At 38.9% G+C, this 23,350-nt stretch overlaps 3 protein-coding genes across 7 annotated transcripts in view; all 3 read right to left on the bottom strand.

Annotated features, from left to right (window-relative positions):
- abca12 (ATP-binding cassette, sub-family A (ABC1), member 12) overlaps nucleotides 1–5,147 on the bottom strand; it is a 71,405-nt gene extending 66,258 nt beyond the window's left edge. For 3 of the 5 annotated variants that reach the window (XM_042002200.1, XM_042002199.1, XM_042002198.1), the window contains exons 1-4: nucleotides 4,886–5,146; nucleotides 3,030–3,107; nucleotides 2,779–2,872; nucleotides 139–277 (exon numbers count right to left, since the gene is read on the bottom strand). In XM_042002200.1, the coding sequence (XP_041858134.1) occupies nucleotides 139–277; nucleotides 2,779–2,872; nucleotides 3,030–3,095 (299 nt within the window). In that variant the 5' untranslated portion in view covers nucleotides 3,096–3,107; nucleotides 4,886–5,146. Of the gene's footprint in view, nucleotides 1–138; nucleotides 278–2,778; nucleotides 2,873–3,029; nucleotides 3,108–4,885 lie in introns of all 5 variants that reach the window. The other 2 variants (XM_042002196.1, XM_042002197.1) reach the window with 2 other exon arrangements.
- Nucleotides 5,148–5,894: 747 nt separating this feature from the next.
- On the bottom strand, nucleotides 5,895–13,948 carry pofut2 (protein O-fucosyltransferase 2). The gene is made up of 9 exons (XM_042001082.1): nucleotides 13,731–13,948; nucleotides 12,986–13,239; nucleotides 12,631–12,775; nucleotides 12,223–12,333; nucleotides 11,534–11,600; nucleotides 11,185–11,310; nucleotides 10,415–10,595; nucleotides 10,119–10,242; nucleotides 5,895–6,802 (listed from the first exon to the last, which is right to left on the bottom strand). Exons 1-9 carry the CDS (start codon nucleotides 13,901–13,903, stop codon nucleotides 6,649–6,651), a joined length of 1,335 nt encoding a protein of 444 aa, XP_041857016.1. The 5' UTR covers nucleotides 13,904–13,948; the 3' UTR covers nucleotides 5,895–6,648.
- Nucleotides 13,949–14,877: 929 nt separating this feature from the next.
- LOC121649942 (tubulin alpha chain-like) lies at nucleotides 14,878–21,889 on the bottom strand. The gene is made up of 4 exons (XM_042001081.1): nucleotides 21,734–21,889; nucleotides 17,987–18,209; nucleotides 17,616–17,764; nucleotides 14,878–16,151 (listed from the first exon to the last, which is right to left on the bottom strand). Exons 1-4 carry the CDS (start codon nucleotides 21,734–21,736, stop codon nucleotides 15,177–15,179), a joined length of 1,350 nt encoding a protein of 449 aa, XP_041857015.1. The 5' UTR covers nucleotides 21,737–21,889; the 3' UTR covers nucleotides 14,878–15,176.
- Between the last annotated feature and the right edge of the window lie 1,461 nt (nucleotides 21,890–23,350).

Here is a 23,350-nt window from a genome sequence, read left to right as displayed (position 1 = left end):
TAATGGCATTTAAATTTGCATGATAACTGATGCTGTTTTAAGATTTGAGTGACGACAAACCAGACTGGTTTTAGATTGATGAAGCTGCCTCTTTTGGTCTTTTGGCAAAAGAAAAATCAGCACTGATTAAACTGATACCTTTTTGTTCTCGAGGATTTTGATGTAGCTGGGTCCACAAAGAGAGATGTGTTATGGCAACTGCTGTCAGTGTTGCACATGAGGGTCTGCAGAAAAGGCAAGAGGCCTGTGCTTGGTAGGTTACGGGGTCCAACATAACCTTGAAGAGAAATGATAAAGTCAAAGGCAATTATGAATTCTTTATAAATACCAAGGCACCTGCTTCAAAGTAAAAATAATTACACTTAGGTCAAAGTCATATAATTAAATATATTTAGATGGGAAACAAATATTCTATTAACCGTGCTTTAGACAGGTTTAAGACCAAGGACCATCTCTGATCACAGGATGATAAGCCTGAGCTCCTCACTTCTTGACTGTCCCAACTGTTTTGTTATCTGTGTAATACTTATACCATGCTTTGTTGAAAAACAGTCTTTGCTTTTGCTTCAGCACAGGACAAAAGAAATGGTATGACGATCACGTTGCAGTTGAGTCACTAAAGACACTGTACGGAACAACGCAAGTCTGGTATTTTAGGTTTCAAACAAAGCCTAAGTAACACCATTTGAAAAATGACAGACATTATGCTTGTGGAAAATCTTACGAAACCCAGAACATACTAATTCATTATACCTATTGAGATTTGAGCCTACTGGTGTTATTATGTTACAAATGATTCCCTGTGTTCTTAGAATATGATCCATTTAAAACAGCTAGAGCAAACAAAAATGGAAGACTTTACTGGTTATATGAAAGGTGTTTTTCTTGTTACTGAAAATTTTTGATTCATATCATCCACATTAAAAGATGGATTGAAGAATAAAGTTTAGTCCAAATTAGGGCTGGATGATTAATCGATAAAATCGATTAATCAAATTTTCCATTTCTGGCGATTTATTTTTATGAAAATTGGGATTGTTTTTCCATTTTTTCCAAACAGTGTTTGTCTGACAGATTTTCAGTGAAGTGACCCTTCACTCATGCCTGGGATTTAGCTGTGTGTATAACTGCAATGAGAACTGCTGCTCTCTATGAGATGCAGAAGTCAACTTTAGCCCACAAACTCTCGTTAAGAGACAACCTTCATAGGGGAATTATTTCTGCAGTGGATCCTGTATGATAAGGATCCAGATGGAAAAAGATCATGGATGCAGTTGTGTTGCATATTTCTATGTAAGATATGAAGTTGTTTATATGGTGGAAAAGTTATGACATTATATGCTTTATTTTTGCTGGCATTCATTTATATAAATAAAAAATGTTTTTAACAAGTTTATTTATGTTTTGTAAAAGAAAAGAAAAAAAATTGATTAAAATCGGAAAATGGATTTGGTTAAAAAAAATCTTTTTTATGTTTGTGATTTTATGTTGAAGATTTTATTTTTAGGCCATATCGCCCAGCCCTAGTTCAAATTATGTTGCTGTGATAAATAAAGAATAAACAATATAAAAAAAAAGAAAAATTTATACTGTAATATTGTAAGATAAAACTTTAACTGAAAGGCCTGGCTATTTTCCACCCATCCCACAATAACCAGCTATTCAACTGTGGCTGCAAATGAAAACATGAAGGTACGACACTCCCTCCTGAAACACCTTCACCCACATGTGCTGCAGATGAACAAATGTGACCTCAGTCCATCAGATTTAAAAGTATAAAAGACTAAAGCCCTGTCAACAGTGATGGGCTAGGCTCATAACTGAAAGGGTTATTGATGTTTGATTTCAGTTCTCCTTTTGTTTACTCTGATTATGAAACTGGCTTTAAATGTATGCCTGCTGACTTTTAGAAATGTACATCAATATTATGTTTGTGCAAATGGTAGAAATGTCTTAGACAGTTACAAGAGTATTCTTTATTTTCCCACATTGGAACCTAAAATAAAGACAAACTTAAACGTACATTAAAATGTATGTATATGTGTGTGTTTTTATAAGTATATAATATAAAAGCTAACACCCTATTATCTTGCTAACACATTACTTAATGCTTAATAATCATTTTATCATGCTTTAACATAGCTTTTTATTTTCTTATTTTATTTTTCAAAGTCTGTTGCTCACTGATTCTAAATACGCATACAAACAAATCACGGATGAGAAAGACTCCATCTCGTATCATCATGTGGGGTTAGCCGACACGGCTGAAAGCTGAAAGCTGACATGGCTTACTGCACTCGTTTCACAGAATTTCTGTAGAATGTAAAGCAGATAATCTTTTTACACCAAAAAAGAATTTAAAAAAAGGACTTTCCCTCACAATCTAGAAGTAGAGTTATTCTAGTCCTGTCAAAATTAATCAGATATTCTTTCCTCTGTGTTAGGAAGGAAGGCTGGTTTTCATAATTGATTTTATTCTATTATTTTTCATTTTGAGATTTCTAAGAAACTTTTTAACTGCTATTGTGGAAAGGGAATGTTGTTCTAAAGCTTGTTTGCTTAAAGTTTATTTGCTTAAAGTGTTGACAAATCAAAAATGACTGTTTCTCTTTATATAGCAGTACTTTTAAAAGAAAAGTGTGCAATACTGCTGTTGAATTCAATTTCTTGCGTAAAAAGGCGATTAATTGTGATTAAAAAAAATTTAATAAATGGATGGATGGATGGATGGATGGATAAATGGATGGATGGATGGATGGATGGATGTTTCACACTTACATGCATCTTTTACAACGGGTGGGAACTGATGGCGGGTCACAGCGATGAGGATGAAGATGATCAAAGGCCATATGATCAGAGTCACTGACCAAAACTACAACATGATATATTGTGACAGTTAATACACAATTTCAAACCTACACCACAAAGATTAAGGATTACATGTATGACAAGAATTTTCCACTATTGTTTTTGATGTAAGTTTTTTGTTGTTGTTGTTGTTTGTTTAAAGCTCTGTAAATGTCACTCACTGGCTGTCGGATGATTCCCAGTCCATTCTTCCAGAGAAGAAGTTGCAGCTGCCGGAAGAAGGCCATCAGTAGGGGAGGCTAAAGAGAAATTAAATCAAATTAAATGTCAGGTCATGTTTTAGTTGTAATTTGTAGGCAATAATACTTCATGTCATATGTGTCAAACTCAAGGCCCGCGGGCCACATCCGGCCTGCGAATGAATTATTTTTGGCCCGCATGATCATATCTAATCACTATCAGAGCTGGCCCACTGATAGCACACGCACCACTATTGTACTACAAGTCCCACAATGCCCTACCAGCAAGTTAGCGGCTGCCAGTGCGTACCTCGCTCTTTCTCTAGCAGCCTGACTGAGCTGCTCACCTTTGTAAACCACATCTCTCTCCTAAAACTGGCTAAATGAAAAGTGTACTTTCAAAACAGAGGATATATTTGTGGATGTAAAGCACAAAGCTGAGTCTTCTGTGTGGAGACAGTGAGGCTGTAATGAAAGAATAAAATGTAACTTTGACGCGAAGCACCTCGACATATACAAGCATCTGGTCAAGAAAAAAAGTCTGGTGGAAGAGCTATTAACCTGCCTTCATCACATTTGTGACATCATAAAAGTCTGATGTCCAACACGTTCCATTCATATGAAATCAGCTATGGGCAGAGGGCATTCTTCGGAAACACACACTGTGAGTTCAAACACATTCGAAAACATTTACTAAAATTTGCACTGACTGCACCGATTAATCCTTTTTTAAATCTATATTTTTCTATCATTTTTAAAATCTTGTATAATAGATTTTATTTAGGTGCATATTTTGATTGTTTGTCATTCCTATATATTGTTAAATTTTGTAAGATATAGTAAGAACGAGCCAGTCTTTTGAATGGCTCTTTGAAAGGAATGGCTCCTCAAGATCGGCCTCCCTTCAAAGAGCCATAAATCCCATCTCTATTTCACAATGTACATACATAGACACACACACACACACATATATATATATATATATATATATATATATATATATACACATAAACACACACACACTTTGTGAAAGTTATAGAATCAGAAAAACGAACCTTCATGCAGTTTAAATTTCTTCTCTTGCTATTAAAGGGCATTTTCATTTTTTCAAATGAGGAAATTGTTTTTGTCTGTAGAAAATATTTTCCATAACAAATAAATGCAACAGACTTGAACAGATTTCTTTTTCATATATTTAATGATTAATGTTGTTCTATAGGCAATAACTAACATGCTCTGTTAGTTCCAGGTTAAATGTGTGTTAATAAACAGTGAACCAGACCAGCCCTCAATTTCCTATTTCAGTAAGTTGTCTTTTGTTCGGTGTCATCTGATTTCAAGGACATCTGATGATGTCAAAATGTGAACAGTGTGATGAAGTGGATTGTTTAAATACAAGTTGGCACTGGACTAGAACTTTTAGTGGTTAATTTATGGTTCAGATACTTTTTTTTTTGCTATTTTCATTGTTAATCGCCTTGTTAGAGAACAGCACATTGTGTAATAAGCAGGCTGCGAAAACTGTAGCATTCATGTGCAATTAAAAGTTTAGAGAAAGTCAAATTTAGTTAACTTTTAAAGGTTAAAGTGCATTTTAGATACATTCTGACATTGTACAAAAGGTCAACTATACCCTCCTTTTTATTAGAAATAAGACTCAATTACTTAAAGCAACAAAAGAATTAACAAGAAATTAAATTTGCCAAGGACTTGATTTGAGGTAATACACAACATCAGCTTGGGGAATTATGAAATTATTTCAAACGACTTTTTAACATATTGGAAAATTACTGTTTATATGTAAAGAAGTGAGACAGCAGTGAAAAACCAGTACTGACCTACCTGGTTGTTGTCCTCTTAACTGGGATAAATTGTTGGTTATCTTTGGGTAGTTAGCAGATTCATTAGGAAAGGCATGGTGCCGCAGGTTGCCCCTAGGAGGATGCCCTTTCCATCAGTTAGATCGATACAGTTAAATAAAATAGTGATATGATAATGAAGACAATAATTCACTCTTGAAAACAAAGAAAAATTAATCTAAATGCTCAAAATCAAAGAGAGAAATCTTCTCTGGTGATCTTCTCAGTTGCAGTGACAACTATGAACTTGTTGGCTGCTCCTATTTTTCTGATAATGAAGGTACTGTAGCTCCTCCTTTCTACACAGAGGCAAATCTGAGGGGAAAAAAGGGTGTGTACTCTGGTTGGTCCTGTGTGTCCAAAACAATAGAGAAGCACAAGACTCCTTGAATAACTCATGGGCCTTGTGCTAAAGACTGGGAGTGACTGGAGGAGTCTTTAAATAAAAATGTTATTTTCATTATATCATACAATTCTATTTTTCTATTTTCCCAATTAAATATCATATAAAGATGTTTTCTAAAATCATAAGCTTCTGAAAACTGCTTTGAAATGTGTTGTAGTTCCATATTACATCTGATATAGGTAAAAAAAAAATCTTTTATAATGAAATGATGGGCTTATATAACATGTCAGCATTACACACTTACTTTGTAAGCTGTTGTTGAGGAAGGGCTGGTCTCCACTGGGAAAAGTCACACAGATAACGTGAGGGTGACCCACTGGGAAAAGTGACAAAAAAAGGTGCAGAGAATTTTCCAGGCATGTCTTATCATGGTGAAGAGGAAGGCCAAGATGAAGAGGAGTGGAGAGGAAATATTTATACAGTTATTAGGAAATGTTCCATCTGAAGTAAACAAAGTCCAGGAAGTTTAGAGAGTAATTCAGTTCTGGTGTCATATTTCACTATACAGACACCTGTGTAATAAATGTGTGGGGCATGCTGGATGAAATGAGTCATTTTACCAGGAAGCAATATGAGCACCTGTCAGGCAGCTATAATTTACAAATCATTTCCATTACCAGACAGAAGTATTTTAAAATCAGTGAAAAAAAAAAAACCTTAAAAGTCGAACCAAACATGAGTCAAGGTGATAATTGCATTGTTGAACATCAAAACCAGACATCTCATCAAACTGGACATACTGGTTTTCCAACCTGATATCACGAGGGCAAAATGCAAGTAAAAGAAAGTAATAAGAGAGTTTAAACCCTTGACCAAAGGAGGCACATGTCCTCAACGTGGTTAACTGTTGGTTCTCAAACACGTCACACATTTATTGTACAAAGATATCACACACATGCATCTTCTTCAGGACACCTGAATGCTTCTGATTTTGGAGAAAACAAAATAACTTAAATATCATGAACTAGCAATCATCACTAGACATATTTGTCACCCACTGAGCTAGTTGAGCTAGAAACAACCATCCCAGGGTATTTTTTTTAAACACAAGGCTCTAAGAATGATCCACACTCAACATCAACCTAAAAATAAATGTACATTTAATTCTTTAACACTGTAGTAATACATGTTCGGCAGCTCAGTCTCAGCCTTTTGAGGATAAAATTCAGTCACAGTGGCCATTTGATTGCACTACTCTGAAACCATGAAAAGGAAAACATAAATCACAAACAAATCAGCTGGAATATCTTGTATATTCCATATAAAAAAAAGAAAGAAAAATGTCACCATTAACACTGATTTTGGCACTTGTGTGTCAGTAAAGTCTGATATTACGTTAGTAAACTATTTTCCAGTGCGTGGGCTGTTCGCATTCTTTTTCCATGTCCCCACAGAAGCGGTTGTATGTAGTTTTGGGGTCAAAACCCAGGATTTCTCTCTCTTCATGGATCCGGAAGGAGAAAGTGGACACTGATGTTCCTATGAAAAATCTAAAAACAAATACACAAGATAAAGTGGACTGCAATAAAAGCTGACATGCTGCAATGGTAGAATGAGTCATCTTGACTAGTTTTTCAAGTTTTTAAGTAGTTTCTATGTACAGGTATAACAATGAGTGTGGCTGAAATATTGGCCATTAACATAGGCTTTATGTCATCAATGCACAAAAGCTGTTATATAACTGGATACATTTCTTATAATGAACATTTCCATCACCAGCTTCTTTTTGTCTGTGGTGTTAAAAAAAAAAAGTCTGCTGCCAGCAAATATGTACAGTGGTGCTTTAGTGGTGCAAACCTTCTTTAGTAAAGACAAAATAAAATCTGAAAGCAAAGAAGAAAGGTGATACCAGATGCTTTCTGGCTTCTGTTTGTAGACTGAGTAGTGCTGACCTCATCTGAACAGGTGTTGGTTTCACACAGCTGAACAATTATACGGAAAACACAAAAATAACTGGAATAAAACTTCTATGACTATTTAGCTTTTTAACTTTTAATCACTGACTGGTGCATGGAACAAGACATCTTGGCACCGATCTGTTGTCTGGATATTAACTGGATAAATCCGATAGCAGTGGAGTAGTTGAGCTCCTCAGTGCAGAAGTAATCACTATTCGTCCATAACAATTACTATGTTCAACCACAAGGGGTCTATAAGTGCACCAGGCACCATCTGTAGGTCAGATTGATGAGTGATTTTTTAATTACATCATCAGCTCTGTGGACATATGTTTTAGACTCTGGGGTAAGGAAATGAATGAGCTGTCAACTCATTACCACTTTGTGGTGAGTTAGATCAGTTGGCAGGGAAAGATGTCTGACAGGCTGCACAAATGTCTGGTGAGGATGTACTTAGAACTTTCTGCAGAGCTAAACACAACTTGTAAAAACAAAAAAAAAAAAAAAAAGGAAAAAAGAAAATTGTCTTGAATTTGGATGTCCAAATCCAGTCCTTGAGGGCCACTCTCCTGCAGGTTATAGATGTCTCCCAGCTCCCAAACACCTGATTCAACAGCTTGTCAAGTTCAGCACAGTCAGAATCACAATCACCTTTATTATCATTGTTGTACAACAAAGAAATTTGAATAGCTGTTCCTTAAAATGGTGCCTTTTAAAATATTTACAAGTATTAAATAAATATAATCATAAAAAATAGAAATATGAGTGCAAAAAGTATATAAAATACAATGGAATAGTACAAAAAACAGTAAATAGTGCAGATGGAGCAAATGCAGTTACTGCACAGAAGGACCGGCTTTATTGCCCTTTTTGAGAAGTTCGTATATGAGTGATTTTGTAATTGTTTAATGTGGTTATTGATCTTGTAAAAGAAACTGACTTCAAGTCTACTAGTCCAGGCTTTGTATGACCTGTAGCACCGTCCTGAGGGTAACAGCTCAAACAGGTGGTAACTGGGGTGAGAGGAGTCTTTGATGATGTGTTGAGCTCTGCTGAGGTAGCGAGCTGACGATGTCCTCCAGGCTGGGCAGAGAGCAGCCTGTGATCGTCTGGGCTGTGTTTGTCACTATCGGCAGTGCTTTTCTATCCGCTGCTGAGCTCCCGGCGTGCCACACTGTGATGCAGTACGTCAGGATGCTCTCTATGGTGACTCTGTAGAATGACACCAGCAGCTTCTCTTCCAGGTTGTTCCTCCTGAGCAACCTCAGGAAATGGAGTCGCTGCTGGGCTTTCTTCACCGCTACCGTGGCATTGGCAGTTCAGGAGAGGTCATCAGAGATCTGCACGCCCGGGAATCAGATGGTGTGGACCCTTTCCACGCAGTCCTTGTTGATGTAGAGAGGGGCCGGATCCATTTTGCCATTCCTTAAATCCAGGATGACTTCTTTAGTTTTTGTAGTGTTCAGTGGGAGATTGAACTCTGAACACCACGCTGACAGTCTGTTGACCTCATCTCTGTAGTCAGACTCATCATCGTCATCGAGTTTGACTGATGTGGTCAGTCAGTTAAGAAGTCCTTAATCCACTGGCAAGTGGGGGAGGAGAGGCCCAGATGCAGTCTTGCGTAACTTCCCCGATGCTCCAGGTGACTCAGTGAAGAGTGGAGGGCTATAGTGATAACGTCATCAGTTAGCCCTGTAGGCAAACTGGTGGGGGTCCAGAGTGGGTGGCAGACAGGCCCTAATGTGTTGGGAAATTAGTCTTTCAAAAAACTTCATGACTACAGTGCAGTGGGCCTAATTTTGTTGAAACTGTCCACCACTGTCTTTTTGGGAATGGGGATGGTTGTTGAGGTTTTGAGGCAGGCTCGGATGTTGCTTTTTGAAAGGGACTAATTGAAGATTGTGGTGAAAACTCCGTTGGTCAGCGCACTCTCAGAGTACCTTGAATGGTACTCCGTCGGGGCCTGCCACCTTCCTGGGGTTCACCGTCTTTAGCACATGTCTCATTTCATGCTCCTGTAGTGTCAGTTTACTGGTGGTGGGGAGTGGTGGTAGTGGTGTGGCTGCTGAGGGTCTGTTTGACTCAAACTGGGCAAGAAGTGGTTGAGATCATCTGCCAGTGAGGCATCAGTCCTAGCAGTCACCAGATTACAGCTTCTGTAATTGGTCATTTAGCCCTGCCACATGCACTTAGGGTCTCAGCGAAGTTGTCCTTTTGTGGGCCCGCCTGGGCCACCCTGGCGCCTCTTTTGAGGGCCGACCGAGCCGCACTGAACAGAGGCCAATCCCTGTCCCTCAACTTGAAGGTGATGTTGCAGCTCTTTAGGAGTGATTGTACTTTGCTGTTCATCCAGGGTTTCTGGTTTGGACAGACCTTCACCTTTCTTTCGACTATAACATTATCTAAACAGTTCTTAATGAAGGAGAGAAATTTGACAGCATGTTCTTGGAGGTCGTAGCTGAAAAATAAATCCCAGAGTTCTTGAGAAGCAGCAGTTCTGCAGCTAAGAAAGGGCTGTTTCAGGCAAAGTTTTTATTGTTTTAAGTTAATGACTCACTCATTTTAATCTGGTGAAGCAGGGAAATCTAAAATCTGCAGGACAGTGGCAGGAAAGGAAACTGACTGGTCTACACACACCAAACCTGATGCTGTCGTCACGTTTATCATATGCCTGTCACACAATGTAGCTTGCAAAGAACTAGTAAGGCTACAGGCTACATACATGTTCTGCTTTATTGCTCATTTATCTTTAAATGAGGCCACAATCTAAAGAAAAGTGAATGCACCTTTAAAATAAGACATGGAACTGATGATTAAGACTATAAAGCTTTTATGAATATTTTTTTTTTACTGAGGTCACAAATAAAATAAGAAGTAAGTAATTTTCTTCACAGATTTCCATCACCTTGCATGGGCACATATCCACTGGTCAATGATGGCCACTCCTCCATCTTTAAGCAGCTCCAGGTCTTCTATAGATGTCTCAAACCGTACCATATCTGGCAACAATCTTTCCAGCTCCTTCAGTTCTTCAATATTAAACAAGTTGCACAGGAGAATGAAATAATTTAGAGTTATTTGACTTCATGTTATTGAATTGTGAATTCTTACTGGGTTAATCTAAAAATGCAATGAAATGCAAAGCTTTCAACCACAAAATATTATCCACTGGACAACTTAATGTATCACACGTTCATTTACCTTCACCATCTGCATCTGTTGCAACAAACACATTGTCAAGTCTGTGCTTCTTCATCAAGCTGCGTATTTTTTTGACTGCTCCCTTCAGGCTGGGTACATCCTCTCTGTGACCCCAGATAAAGTCTTTTCTGCGTAGATGGACTCCTAAATATGGCCCGCCTCTGGCAGAACCAGACTTAGCCTGATGAAGAAAATAAAAAATAATTAAGTCCTCTTGTTTTTTTCATTGTTATAAACATAAAAGAACAGTTTGGCTTAATTTACATGTAAAGTACTCAGTGAAGGAGATGACACACGCCCAGTTTGCAGAAATAGGCAGGAGTGTCAACATGAAAGCAAAGCAGCAACCTGATGTGAACGGAGTCAGAAACAGAATATACCTTCACTATATTTAAAATATTTTTACCACTTCACCTCCATCGTAATGGAGAATTGAGATTGTTGTGTATGTTCAGTTTTTTAATCTTGCAGAACACAAGGTTTTAATTGAGCACCTGGCTGGCTAGTTTGTTTGACTTAGGTTTTTTTTTGGTTACTTTTAATCTATACATAAGCACCAAAGCACGAAGGGCTTGTGTTTGCTTATCTATGGTAAATAATACAACTTCTATGGATGAGCACATCATATAACCCCACTTGGAAAGAAACAAAAATATCCCTTTCAAACTTATGAATAGGGATATTCACATGGCAAACATTTGAAAAGGCATATTTATCCAGAATCAGTACAACCACAAAATCACAGCATTATAACGTACACAATGATTCACCTTCATGCGTGTCCAGTCCTCGCTGTATATTGTCTGGTCTCTGTCATCTGTAGAGTTCAAGTATCTTGCTCTGAAGTCATCTCCTATGAGGCGCAGGTGCTTAGAAAAAACCATGCTGCGGCGGGTCTACAATACACACAGACAATGGCAACAATGGCAGAGATTATTACACCAGTTTACAGACAAATACTTGCACAAAAAAAATGCCCACTTTTACATAATATAAGTTGTTTCAAATGAGAAAACAGCTATGCAAAAGCACAGTGACGTATTAGACGAGATAAAGTTATTTTTAAAAAAGTATTATAAACATGATTTATTTAACTACAACGTGAGGGGTATTGCTTACATCCCAGTAATGCTTCCCAGCATAGTCATCATGAAGAAGTGTCTCTGCTCGATCAAGCACAACTGATCTGAAATACAGCAGCACATATGATTGATTGACAGACAGACAGATAGATAGACATACTTTATTAATACCATGAGAGAAATTTACCTGCAATCAGCAGACATCTGATTAAAATAAGTTCATTCAAGCAAGTTATACTCAGATCTGTGAGAACAAACAGTAAGCAACATCACACTTAACAATGAAGTGTGATCACCTTTCAGCTGCTCACAAGCAGAAGAATCAAAGACTAGACTGTTTTTTGGAGGACTTCTCAATTAACACTCCCAAATCTTTGATCTATTTTCTGTCCAGGCACCATCAGCCCTTCAGCCACCTGTTACTTTCCTGAAATGGTACTCAAAAACACCAAGAATGTCTATTTTCTGTGTAGTAGAAAGTGATCTCAGTCAAGTTGTGACCGGTGTGCTGGTATGGTGGTATAATATAAAGTTGATCTATTATTACAGTAAAATAATGACCGATTCTTTAACAGCTTAAATAGTTATTTAAAATAACTATAAACTCAACAGTTATGCTACTAGCTTATCTCCCTTAGACATTGTTTTTGTTTTGTTTTTGTTTTTTTACCAGACATTGATGTTTACCCCTGTGTACTGTCAGTGGGTGTTATTATGTATACTTACGTTGCAGTTATGTTTCTCTGAAGAACCGGGGCCATGATTGAGGCATGACCTTGTGCTGATATGCATGTTACATTTCGAGCTCTCGTCTCCTCATAGCCCCAAAACCAGCCTCTATAGAAACAAATGAGGTTGAAAGATAGTAGATAGATAGGAGGAAGTGAAGCAAAGGTGAATATCATTAAAGCAGTACTTAAAAGCTGTCTGTCGGGATCTAAAACAGGAATGTGTTTTTATGAAGAGGCTTATTCTTTTAGCACAAACAATTTACTTATTTACCACCTTTACTTTTGCATCTTTAATTTCCAATTGTATTTTTAAAATATTACACAGTATCTCCTCTATTTAACTGTGTACCATGAAACATTCTGATGCAGAATGATGCCTGTTCTACAGATTGTGTCATTTTACCTGTAATATCCCTGTTTATCTTTGGAGTACATCAGCTTTTCAATGCATGGCCGCTCATCAACTTTTTCCTCCCATTTCCCATCAGTCCATCCCTCAGCATAGTTCTGCAACACCAGAACCTGGTCTATAAATGGGCCTCCATTTTCTACAAACAAGATGAGAAACATAGCACAGTAGGTTTCAAGTTTTAATACACTCCATCTGAGTGAAGTCAAGAGTTGTGTTTTAAAAGCTTTCTAGAAAGCAGTAGTAGTGTTTTGTCTAAAAACAAGCTAGATGTGTTTCACGTCACTGTTACAAATTAGCCACATGCAAATGAAGAACTATCAACAAAGTTCCAGATAAACACACTAACCAGCAATGAATTCCTCATACTCAATGACAGGAACATTGGCCTGCAGGCTAGTGATGCTGAAGAACTCTCCCCATGGGATGCGGATCTGGTGGATGTTGGGGCTTTGCCAGTGATAGAGACGACCCCATGGGGGAAGCACTAATACCCAATCATCTCCTGCTTTCCTCAAAGTCTTGACCAGGGAAGCCATGCGGATATAAACATCTCTCCGCAGATTAAAACCCTCTGGAGGGTTTACATCATACAAAAGATACCTGAGAAAAGAGAAAAGGCATTAGTGCTAAGACTGATACCAGTTAAATATTTATATACAGAATACAATCTACTCTTCAATATGTCTTTTCTCCATTATCACACTTAGTTTTAACAATTAGTTTCATCATTTACACATATAACGTTAATGTTGGTCAAATCCCCGATATAGTCCTCTATATCCGTCGGAATAAACTTACTAAAAACGTCGGATGAAATGGATGAAAAAGTCTGCAACTAAACGCCGAATGTAACTACAGCATAAGTGTTTTCGTAAGCCTTCAATTACAAGAGTTTTATGTTTCTTACATGCACATAACCATTAAATTAAGTTTTACAATGGAGTATTTTCGGTTTCCTTGAGATAAGGGCTCAACAGAAGCGCTGGGGTCGTGTAAAACAGGCTAGAGACACATTCTTCAGAGAAGAGGAGTAAATCATGAAATCTAAGCAAATTACTTTAGCTAACAAGCTAACACAAGCTTAAACTCACCGCAGATCCCTCGCGGCAGCGATGGGCGTCGTGGCCGTGTGACTTGCACTAAAAACATTGTCGCTCTTTACTGTTCCCGGTGTTGTAAAAGAAACGAAAAGAGATAAAAACAACGCACTCAACGAATATGTTGACACAACAGTCTGTGATATATGCAACGTGCTGTGCGCCATATTTCCTTTGAGCCACGCACTTCCGGAGAAACGAAAGGCGTCTGTCCAGTTGCCAAGCAACCAGCAATCAGAAACAGCCAGCTGTAGCGAGTGGAAGGCGTTTATTTATTTATGTATGTATGTATGTATGTATTGTACCACGTTTATTCAAAGGCCACATCTTCAGACAAGCATGTGGGAACCCAAAATGTAAAAAATGAGAAATTAAGGTCCCAAATATGCTGAGCTGCAAAAAGGCTGACTTCTTCAACTTGTTACTTACATTAGTGATGTAGTAACAACACTAATTTATCTAATAGTTTGCTTTGTCAGAATCCTTGGCTGTAGCCCACTTTTACTTGAGAAAATATTGGATAATGAATAAAAGGGATTTAAGGAAAGAAAGTTAACTTGTGCATTTTATGGCATTCAAGGAAAATGGACTGTAAAGTCACTGACCTCGTGAGTTTTGCTCCTTTAATGCCATTAATGTGATTAATTCTATCTGTTGCCGGGACCTGGGTGATCACACCCATGTTTGATCACTCCTCATATATGCTGGCACAGTCACTGTGTTGTCCTGTGTGTTTTTATACTAATAGCTGCTTTCGTTTAGTTTTTTATGTGTGTGTGTGCATGTTTAATCTCTTGAAATATCATCAGCTTTGTTTTCCTGTAAAAGCTGGAGGAAATTCTGTTTTTCTGTACAGGTGTAGCAATTGGTCTTCTGAGGCTTCTGTTTGGATCTGGTGTATGTTTATCTCCTCTTTCTTTTCTCTACTCTCCTTTTCATTTTTATTCACTCATTTTTCTGTCCCCTCCGATCAGGTCCAGCAATATTGTGTTAATTCTGTAATTCACAAAGAAGCCTTATAGCCATAACGCTCCCCTTGGCAAAGCAAATTTGTTTGCCACAACACAGCAGTCACACCATCAATCTGCTTGCTACAATGGACAGGAAAAGTTAGAAGGATAGAAAAGGAAAAACAGAAGAGTGTGGTTTGGCAGATTTTTTATTGAGCAACCCCACAAACAATCCAAAGGAGTTATTGCACTGTCATCATTTTAAAATTAAAACACCCAAAAGCTGTCAAAAACAAGAAGACTGTTGGCACTGAATAAACAAAACTTCAGACCCTTTTTGGAAGGTAAAATTAAACATTTATAAAAAGGTAAATAAAACAAACCAAATATTTCTGAAGTTGATACCAGCATGCAAAGTATTGTTTCTTTCATTTAATAAATAGTAACCAAAACCAATTTTGTACCTAAAGGAAAAAACAGCAAAGCCCCTTCAATATTCCTCTCCTTCCTCATCCTCTTCAAATGAATCAATCCCCACCTCTTCATAATCCTTCTCCAGAGCAGCCATATCTTCCCTGGCCTCTGAGAACTCTCCTTCCTCCATGCCCTCCCCAACATACCAGTGCACAAAGGCCCTCTTGGCATACATCAGGTCAAACTTGTGGTCCAGTCGGGCCCAGGCTTCAGCGATGGCTGTGGTGTTGCTCAGCATGCACACAGCTCTCTGCACCTTTGCCAGGTCTCCACCAGGAACCACAGTTGGAGGCTGGTAGTTGATGCCCACCTTAAAGCCTGTGGGACACCAGTCCACAAACTGGATGGTGCGTTTGGTTTTGATGGCGGCAATAGCCACATTAACATCTTTAGGCACCACATCACCACGATACAGCAGACAGCAGGCCATGTATTTACCATGACGTGGGTCACATTTCACCATCTGATTGGCTGGCTCAAAGCAGGCATTGGTGATCTCAGCTACAGACAGCTGCTCATGGTAGGCTTTCTCAGCAGAGATGACAGGGGCATAGGTGGCCAGAGGGAAGTGGATACGAGGGTAGGGCACCAAGTTGGTCTGGAACTCTGTCAGGTCAACATTCAGGGCTCCATCGAAGCGAAGGGAAGCTGTGATGGAAGACACAATCTGACTGATAAGACGGTTGAGATTGGTATAGGAGGGGCGCTCAATATCAAGGTTTCTGCGGCAGATGTCATAGATGGCCTCATTGTCCACCATGAAGGCACAGTCAGAGTGCTCCAAGGTGGTGTGGGTGGTCAGGATGGAGTTGTAAGGCTCCACTACTGCTGTGGAAACTTGAGGTGCTGGGTAGATGGCAAACTCCAGCTTAGACTTTTTGCCAAAGTCAACAGAAAGTCTCTCCATTAGCAGGGAGGTGAAACCAGAACCAGTGCCTCCACCAAAGGAGTGAAAGACCAAGAATCCTTGGAGACCAGTGCACTGATCAGCCTGTAGATACGACAGTTAAAAAGTTAGAAATGCTTGCAAAGAAAATGGTTTAAGACAAAATTGGCTGTATTATTAAGGAAAGCAATCAGTATTTAAAGACGCAGTACAGAACATTTGCAATTTTCTCACTGATGCTCCTCCTATCAACGGCTAAGTCGGCATCCATGTTGCATCCTACTGGTACAGTGGGCTCTCTCCAGCCACTAATCGTTATATCTTCACTCTTATTTTATCTCTTGTTCTGTCGCTTTCTCACTTTCTTTTCCCCTCTTCTTCTGATATTGTTTTCTTGCCTTTCCAACGCAACAATACACAATAAAAATGGCTGACGTTTATATCCATGGCTGTTGCACCAACGCAAGATCTGGGTGTTTTGAGACCCAAACTTTTCATGGTGAGAGGGTCTAATGCCCCCACTCCCCCCCACCCCACAGTTTTGGTCCAACGTTGCTGCTCCAGTCACTCTGTGCTGCACGGCTGCCCCCCCCCCCCCCCCCCCCCCCCTTCTGCTGCTCCTTGAATCATGACCTGTCGGTGATCAGCTGATCGGCTTTTCAGTCTCACCACCACCTCTATTGTTGTTTATCATTCAGCTCGTGCTGAGGAGGAAGAAACTAGCAGGATGTTGACGCAAAACAGTAACCCGTTTCAATTAGATAGGCTTTTGTTTGCATTTATTACCTCCGCCAAGGCCGAGGTCATGTATTTGGCGGTGTTCATTTCTTTGTCTGTCTGTGTTAACAACATGACTCAAAAAGTTATGGACAGATTTTGATCAAATTCCAAGTAATTTCACAAAAGAATCAGGAAAAAGTGGTTAGATTATGGGGTTGATCCAGATCAGCACCTGGAACAGGAATGTTTTTAAGCAATGGGGAAATAGGGATCATTTTCCCATTAGAGCTTCTAACTCAAAAATAATGCCCACAAACTTTGGTTAAAAAAATATACAATGGCTTGGCAAAGGGCTGCAGTCTCCAAGTGCCTCTAGATATTCACTTGTTCCTTATCCTTTTAAGGATTTCCTGAAAATATCAAAATCTGTTTATAACTTAAGGTTATGTTGCTAACAGACATACAAACCAAAGCCACCGAATACATGGCTCCAGAAATCCACATAACAGATTTTATTGTGCCATCAAATGAGTCCGGAATGCAGAGTTTAAAAGTTGGGAATTTACATAATGTGTCTTTAAAGTGTGTTCATGAGTGAGTTAATCCTAAACGTTGCAATCCTTGCTCTGTGACCAGGAAAGAAACCTATTGGTTTGTCCACCTTTAGTACACTGATATGAAAAAGGCCTGTATGTGGTAAAAGGATGAGGTGATTCTGCCAACATCTACTACCACAACATGGCAGGATAATAGTTGAGATACAAATATGGACAGATGCATTTTTAGCAAATAGGTCTAAGAAAAAGCAGCTCTGATTCAAACATTGTTATTACCCTTTAAGTTACTGACCAGTTTGCGGATCCTGTCTAGGACAGAGTCAATTATCTCTTTGCCGATGGTGTAGTGTCCTCGGGCGTAGTTATTGGCAGCATCCTCCTTTCCTGAGATCAGCTGTTCAGGGTGAAAGAGCTGACGGTACGACCCTGTCCTCACTTCATCTGAGAAATGAACGCAGCAACAGTTGTACATACCAATTCTCTAGTTAGATTTAGACCTTTATGTCCAGTGCATTGCCACACCTCATTTCAAATTATAAAATGCCAGAGAGTCTGACTCATGGCTGGATGAATAGAATAAATCAAACCAAAACATATCTGTATCACAAATGAAAGCACAACCATCTTAAAAAAACATGAACTCCACAGCTTAACACGACTGACCAATGACAGTGGGCTCTAGGTCAACAAAGATTGCTCTTGGGACGTATTTCCCAGCTCCAGTCTCGCTGAAGAAGGTGGTGAAGGAGTCATCGTGGCCGCCTACAGGCTTGCGGCTCGGCATCTGACCATCCGGCTGGATACCATGCTCCAAACAGTAAAGCTCCCAGCAGGTGTTCCCCATTTGGACACCAGCCTGGCCCACATGAACAGAGATGCATTCACGCTGCAACAGAAGGGAAGATGAGCAGAGGAGGGGTGTTTAGAAAGATAAAGACAGAGCAACATGCAGAGAAGGAATCAAAATTATACAAAAAAAGGTCTGTAATTATATTTAAAACAAAACTAAACCACCACAGTCTAAAAAGAGCAATTTATCAACTCTGCCACTGGGTGGAAGCAAAGAGACACATGAAAAGAAGGACAAGCTGAGCATACTTGGAGCAGCTGTCACCAGCTTTCATGTGACTCCTCTGAACGGTCATGAGCTCGTGAGCCTTTCATTAACTGAAATGGAGGTTGAGCTCAGAGAACAAATTGGCATTTGCTATTTATGCATTGAAGATGACCTAGTTTAAAAAAAGGGACACTTGTCCAGTGGCAGGACCACTAGAACCATACATAAACTAAACATGGTGCTGTGTTTTGCTCAATGCACTTGTACAACTGTAGCAAAATCTTTTTACTTTAAGTAAGGGGAGGGTTTATGAATAATATGATCCTTGGATGAGTTAAACAAAGGTGTAGCACTTATAAAGATCAAGTGGACCAGTTCAGATAAGAGGAGTGATAGTGTAGTCAAAGTTAGGAGACCAAAGCCAGACCTTTAAAACTGTGAAGGAGTTACTGAACTAAACACTGTAGAACAAAAAGAGTTTAAAATGTTTCTGTGCTTTATGTTGGTGCAAAACATTTTAACTGTAGATGTAAAGTCCCTAAGTGTCTTCTGTCTTTTTCTGGTTTCTAAGTCCCCTGAAAGTTAATGGGAGGAATGACAATAACACATTCATCACTTGCCAATGCCTCTGGTAGTAACGTCAATCAGTCAAGTTAATTAAACCAAAAGTAAGAAAAGTAAACTTTGCACTGGAAAAACAACGCTCACTGTTTGTTTAATTAGATTCCACTCCCTTTTAGTACTTTTCCCATTTAGATCTAGATCTAAATATCAGGGTTTGTGTCATTAATAAAATGAAAACAAGGACAGCTTAACCCTTCCACCTGTCATTTAGCCCTCATGTGTACAACTGTGATAGCCTGTAACATATGGCACACTGCATTTCCACCTTCTTTCATGTCAGGCTGCTATTTTTACACATCCCCCACCAGTTTTCTCCTTCTTGATGATCAGATAGTGGGCGACGGTTGGGAGTCACAGGGTGGTAATGGTCCAAAAAGTTAAACTGTGTCAGGTCTGTTGAAATATTGCCAGACCATATATATATATATATATATATATATATATATATATATATATATATATATATATATATATATATATATATATATTTCAACCACTGTTTCAACAATTTCCCACAGTTATTGTACAGGCAACTGTCCCCCTTTTTTCTTTCTTCCAAACATGACCCATCCTGATGTCCCTGTGTTTCCAGGTTAGGGGAGCTATTTTAGTTTCCTCGTGTTAACCTGACACTTAGCTGCAAGGACTGACTGTTGCTGTAAACACTGACTGTCACCCCTTCAAACAGTGTCTGCTGCCTTGTGAAATGGCACATATCTGTGTTTGTCAAAACTTAATCTGGTACAAGAAAAAATGTCAACCAACATAGGACAAAGCTATGACTCAGTAATTCACGAGATTAATAAAACAAAGCTCTCTTAAACTGTCAGCTTTTGCATAGCTAAACCTGTCAGGGTGTGGGTGTGTGTGTGTACAACAGGCAGGATGCAGCCAAACTGACTTGAGAATTTTGTTTTGTTCGTGAACAAAACCTTAAAATAAGCAGTCGGTACTCTGCAAGAGGCAGGCTCAAAAGAAGGATAAAAGGGGTAGAGACAGAGAGCAATCAATCTGTTAGAAGCTTTTCAGGTCAGCAGGCATGGGAGCTAATATCCGTTAATGCCCCATTGTCACAATATGTGCTAAAAATGGGAATAACCAGGACAAGGTGAGGATGGATAATCATTTACAGGAAACTTGGACAGATATAAGCAACTGCATAGTTTTTAAGTGTTTGGGATTGCAATTAACCAGATGTGAAGTACAAAATCTGCTATATCAAGTCATATGTGCATAAGTCTTGGATTAAATCAACATGTTTAGACACCTACAAGTCAGCCAGACATAACTTAAACTCATGTTTATGAAAATATAAAAAAAACTGTTGATTAAGAATGTGTATTGACAAGGAGTTATGATGCACATTCTTAATCAACATTAATTTCATGCTGGTCTTCAACTCTATTTTTTGGATAAAAAGACTCTTGTCAACATCCATATTTTGATGACCAAAAGTTCATTTCCCCTAGGGTCTTTGGTCAAACTGCAATCAAAATCTCAAAATACCATTTGAGAGGATATTGACGATTGTATGAGTTTTGAGATTAGTCATTTCTTGGTGAAATGTTGCATTCTGATTGGCTTGATGTCATAAGCATTCACACTTGTTCACACTATACCTGCATTTATGTGACGTATGTCTTGCAAAAGTCATAGCACAGCTTTAGAATCTTTTTATCCATGTTTGGTCACCATGACTTTTGTTTTACCCCTTAATGCATCAACTTATATCCTGGGCATTTCAGGTTTAGTCTGCAGGGTAACCTTTACTGTACATCGAGCATTTTAACTCAATGACACGGACAATACAGGAACTAAATTTCATCCATCTGGTCTATTTGATCAGGACAGGTATACTACTGCTAGTTTATTCAAGATAGATCGATATCATTCGGTGTTTATTAGCACAACTTATGCTAACAAGCCGTGTTTACACTACCCTGTGCAAACATGACAAAGGTTGTGTGTGTGTGTGTGAGTGAGAGAGAGAGGGGGGGGGGGGTGCTCAATTTTAAACCGTGACGCAAAAGACTTAAACTGGTTTATTGGAACGTTTTTGCAACTTAACCAGTAAAGCTGTAATTGCAGAGACTTCAAACTGGTAGGAAATAGTTACATTTTAATATTGCCCTTAATTGTTGCAACTTTCAGAATATTTCCAGAGTTCAAAAACCTTATTAAATGCACAACCTTCTTAAATATGGAGGGAAAACTATGTCCTGCTCTGCAAAACTGTTCCTCTTGTATCAGTCTGTACTGGGTTGTTGACACATGACTCATGAGACACACCTTATTCCCTCACTGACTTGTGTGTATAATGACTTGATACTCATTACAAAACTCTTGTCTAGAAGAAAGCATGCATTTTAAAATGCCATTTAAGAAAAACAAGCATTGAAATAGATGCATTTATTAGAAAAATGTTATTTCCATGTTATTTATAGTTTTTATTTATAGCTTTTCTCCCTTCATGTGCTGGCAATGTAGACTAAATCATCAGCACCTGCTCTGCCAGACAGCAGCTAGCTCAGCTTTACTGACAGTCACTGAGCCATGGAGCTATTTCTGACACCTTGGTCCTGCTGCAGGAGGCCTCACAGAGAGAGGGAGGTTGAAGACTGCTGCATCACACCATTAACCTGACATGATTAAACCTTCACTGACGCATCCAGCAAACTGAACTTTGAAGAAGAAATTTTACTGAAGTCAATCGACAGAGTAACACTTACCATTGTGGAGTCTGGGTAGAATGAGCTCTAAAAGATTTTACTTTTTTCCCCGTTGGGTTGTAGGGTTTCTGAAGGCTCTCACTGCGGCCGTCAACGAGGTCCTGGTGAGTAAAAGTACTCCCAGGTGGTCCAGAAGCTGCGACGTTGTAGGCTATTCTAAACCACGCCCACCTGCCCATGACGCGAACGCGTATTTGGAGCACGCAGGCCACGATAGAGTGTGTTATTGTAATCATAAAGGCTAGAGGAGCCTGATTATGTTTCAGTAATACAGAGAAGGACACTAAACGAATAATAATATTAATAATAATAATAATAATAATAATAATAGCAAAAAGAATAAAGAAAAGAGGGTGGTCGTAGGTGAAATAACAACACACTTTAAATCATAAAGTGTATACTTGTATTTTTCCCCCTTTTTTTCATTATTTTATGATATAACCAGGACAATACTTAGTTGTATTATTATGGTACAATTTGGTTTGAAGCCACGTCACTATTGCTTCTTAATAATTCTAGTTCGGCTTGCTTTTCATGCCATAAATAAATAAAGTTAAAAAAGAAAGAGAGCATGATAACTTGATGGATTATAGCAAAGAATGATAGTTTCCATTCGTAGTCCCAGGCCAGGTAAGAAGGATTCCAATATTTTCAAAGACCTCTTTGCCTGAGGACCATATCAGTGAATCCTCAAAGAGAGGGTTGAGTAAAGTCACAGTCAAACATGCAGTTAGTGTCCCTTTGGTCATGGGGTGAGCCAAATTATTTCAAAACCAATCACTCAGTCTCTCATTACATGTGCTGGCACTTCTTCATTTTGAACGCTAGAGGTCGTAGTTTCCTCATCATGTGTCCCGAAGCCAAAGCTTTGTTGCAGATATTAAAACGGTCGGCATCGATCTTTTCTCCTTTTCCTTACAGAAAAATAGACCAGCCGCGGATTTTAGTGCCACGACGCTTCAGAAACACTGCGCGGTGAAAGCACTCAGCCTTTTGGGTTTACTTGGGTTTCTCAACTTTTTAACCATGTAATGCATGTAAAAAATAAATAATAAAAAAGTTCCATACATGCGTAGGACCCTCAAACTCCTAGGACTCTGGTAGAGGGAAGGGAGGTTGGGTGAGGGAAGAATTTTTATACACAGACAGACAGACAGACAGACAGACAGATAGATAGATAGATAGATAGATAGATAGATAGATAGATAGATAGATAGATAGATAGATAGATAGATAGATAGATAGATAGATAGATAGATGTGTCCAATGATTTTACCAGCCTCATGGATCAGTTATTGATCCTGCTATCCCTGGAGCTGATGCTGACACAGACTGGAAGAACATGCATTAAGGGATCTGCTCATCTTCTTCCTGTACACAGCATCTGCGTTGATCCTCCAGTCCTCTCTGCTGTCCAAGTGCACACCCAAGTATTTGTAAAGTAGCCGTCCACAACCTCCTCACCCAGGATCCGGACGGGCTGGTGTGCAGGTTTCCTCCTCCTAAAGTCAATAACCATTTCCTTTGTTTTGTTCACAGTCAGAAGAAAATGGTTCCTGTTGCTCCAGTCCACAAAGTTGCTCACCTGCTCTCTGTATTTCTCCTCCTGTCCATCTC

This window comes from Melanotaenia boesemani, chromosome 12 (genome assembly GCF_017639745.1).
Source record: "Melanotaenia boesemani isolate fMelBoe1 chromosome 12, fMelBoe1.pri, whole genome shotgun sequence".
Classification (NCBI taxonomy): domain Eukaryota; kingdom Metazoa; phylum Chordata; class Actinopteri; order Atheriniformes; family Melanotaeniidae; genus Melanotaenia; species Melanotaenia boesemani.
The sequence above is the reverse complement of the archived record's forward strand: the minus strand, read 5'-3'. Positions and strand labels throughout refer to the sequence as shown.